Source organism: Limulus polyphemus, unplaced genomic scaffold (assembly GCF_000517525.1).
Source record: "Limulus polyphemus unplaced genomic scaffold, Limulus_polyphemus-2.1.2 Scaffold375, whole genome shotgun sequence".
NCBI lineage: Eukaryota > Metazoa > Arthropoda > Merostomata > Xiphosura > Limulidae > Limulus > Limulus polyphemus.
Window position 1 is genome coordinate 317,007 of NW_013665985.1, and position 1,811 is coordinate 318,817.

Below are 1,811 nucleotides of genomic sequence, written 5' to 3' on the forward strand. Positions count from 1 at the left end.
TATTTACATTCCCCTTTTATTGTTACTTTTTGTTCCATACAGCAATTGTGGTAACTTGATCACTGAGCTTTGCAGCTCTCTGCCGCAACCAGACTGTTTGTCGTCGAGTGAATAATGCGCATGCGCGGTTTTTCTTAGGGAAACATTCTAACTACGCATGCTTATGCAGCAGGTTCTCGGTCAGAAAGCATAACGGTCGTACATACAAACAAGCAGAATAATAGTATAGAAGATTGTGCAGAATGAACTTTCGTTGTAATTAAAATATGTCTAGTGTGTGAAGGCGTAGACTAACATGTTTTGTACACTGAGATAATGTTTGTATTTATTGTAAATAGTAAACAATTGCTGAAAGATATTATAGCCTTGTTACTTTGAAAAATATATAGGAATCGAACTGGGAAAGACTTGTCTTAACGCGAACAAAAGATTCCACCATGGCAAATATCTGCTGATGTAATCTAATAATTATAATGCAGTCTCTTTAAACTCTGTAGCTTGACATAAAAAACTTGAATGGGTCCTCGTAATGTTTGACTTTGACATCGCCTACTCGCCAGATGCACCTCAGACTTTCTCATAAGTTCAGCCTCAGGTGGTAGATATATAAAACATTAGTATGTGTTGTCATTCGTGATTTATAAACCTGAGCACGACATAAAAAATCAATATAGAAAAATATTCAACAATAATGCCAAAAACTACTAATTCGTATAACATGTCAGTGTTTTTGTTTTGTGTTAATTTTTTATGGTTTATTTCAACTGTTTATTAAATAATTAGATTTATTCAGTAATAACATAATCTGTCAAGAGTTTTAAACGTTACAGTTAAAATAATCTAGGATATTTCTGTTATATATATGACAGAAATTATTATTTACATCAAACAATTGCACTGTTTTATAAGTGATACTTTTTAATGTATAATTGTTTTTATTCGTGAATGGTGTATCTGACATTCATATGTAACAAATACAATGTTGTAAAGGTTTAAAAAACACCGAATTAATATTTTTGTAACCTTATTTGAGTTTTTTGTTTTATATATTCTTTACGTATTATTATTATTATATGGTGCTTTTGTTTAATATATATTGGGCCTAAGTTTTGTTTTCTGCAATATATGCTGTAATTATGTGTAAATGGTTTTCTTTGGTACTGTTTGTGTTATAACTTGTGTAATTGGTTTTGTTTCAGTGTATGTTATTAGAGTGTATATAAATTTTATTTTGTTTTGAATATTCAAAATAATGATCTTGAATTTGGTTGAAATTTACTGTTAACGTTGGTAGTTTGTGTGTAATGAAAATTTTTGTCACAGAGCACAGCACTCACATATTTTTTTCTTCCATGTTATTTCTACACCAGCACTGGAGATATGTGGAGGTTAGTGTGAATTTTATTTTTATTTATTAATTTTTCGATAAGTGAATTATTCTATGGAGCACGCACCTTTATGTGAATTTTATCCTTATTAAGCAAAACAATTTGTTCATTTTTGAATGTGTTTTTTGCATCATTATCATTGAAACATGAATCTCAGGTCATTTGTGTTAATTTTATAATAACACGAAGAGTATGAAACATTACAACACAGTAAAGTAAAGGTATGGAAACATATTAAGAAAGGAAAAATAAAAAACAAAAGCGTTTGCCATTTATAAATGTAATTCTTATACATTGAAATGAAGTTTAATGATTAAAATTTAATGTGCAACTAATTACAAATAACACAAAAGAGAATCTGACAGTGAGGTTTATTTAATGTGCAACTAATTACAAATAACACAAAAGAGAATCTGACAGTGA

General features: G+C 29.3%; 1 protein-coding gene across 6 annotated transcripts in view; it reads left to right on the forward strand.

The window, feature by feature from the left end:
* LOC106457803 (microtubule-actin cross-linking factor 1-like) overlaps window positions 1-1,811 on the forward strand; it is a 248,974-nt gene that overhangs the window by 103,592 nt on the left and 143,571 nt on the right. For all 6 annotated transcript variants that reach the window (XM_022383849.1, XM_022383850.1, XM_022383853.1 and 3 more), the window contains exon 3: window positions 1,371-1,388. In XM_022383849.1, coding sequence (XP_022239557.1) covers window positions 1,371-1,388 — 18 coding nt within the window. The remainder of the gene's footprint in view (window positions 1-1,370; window positions 1,389-1,811) is intronic.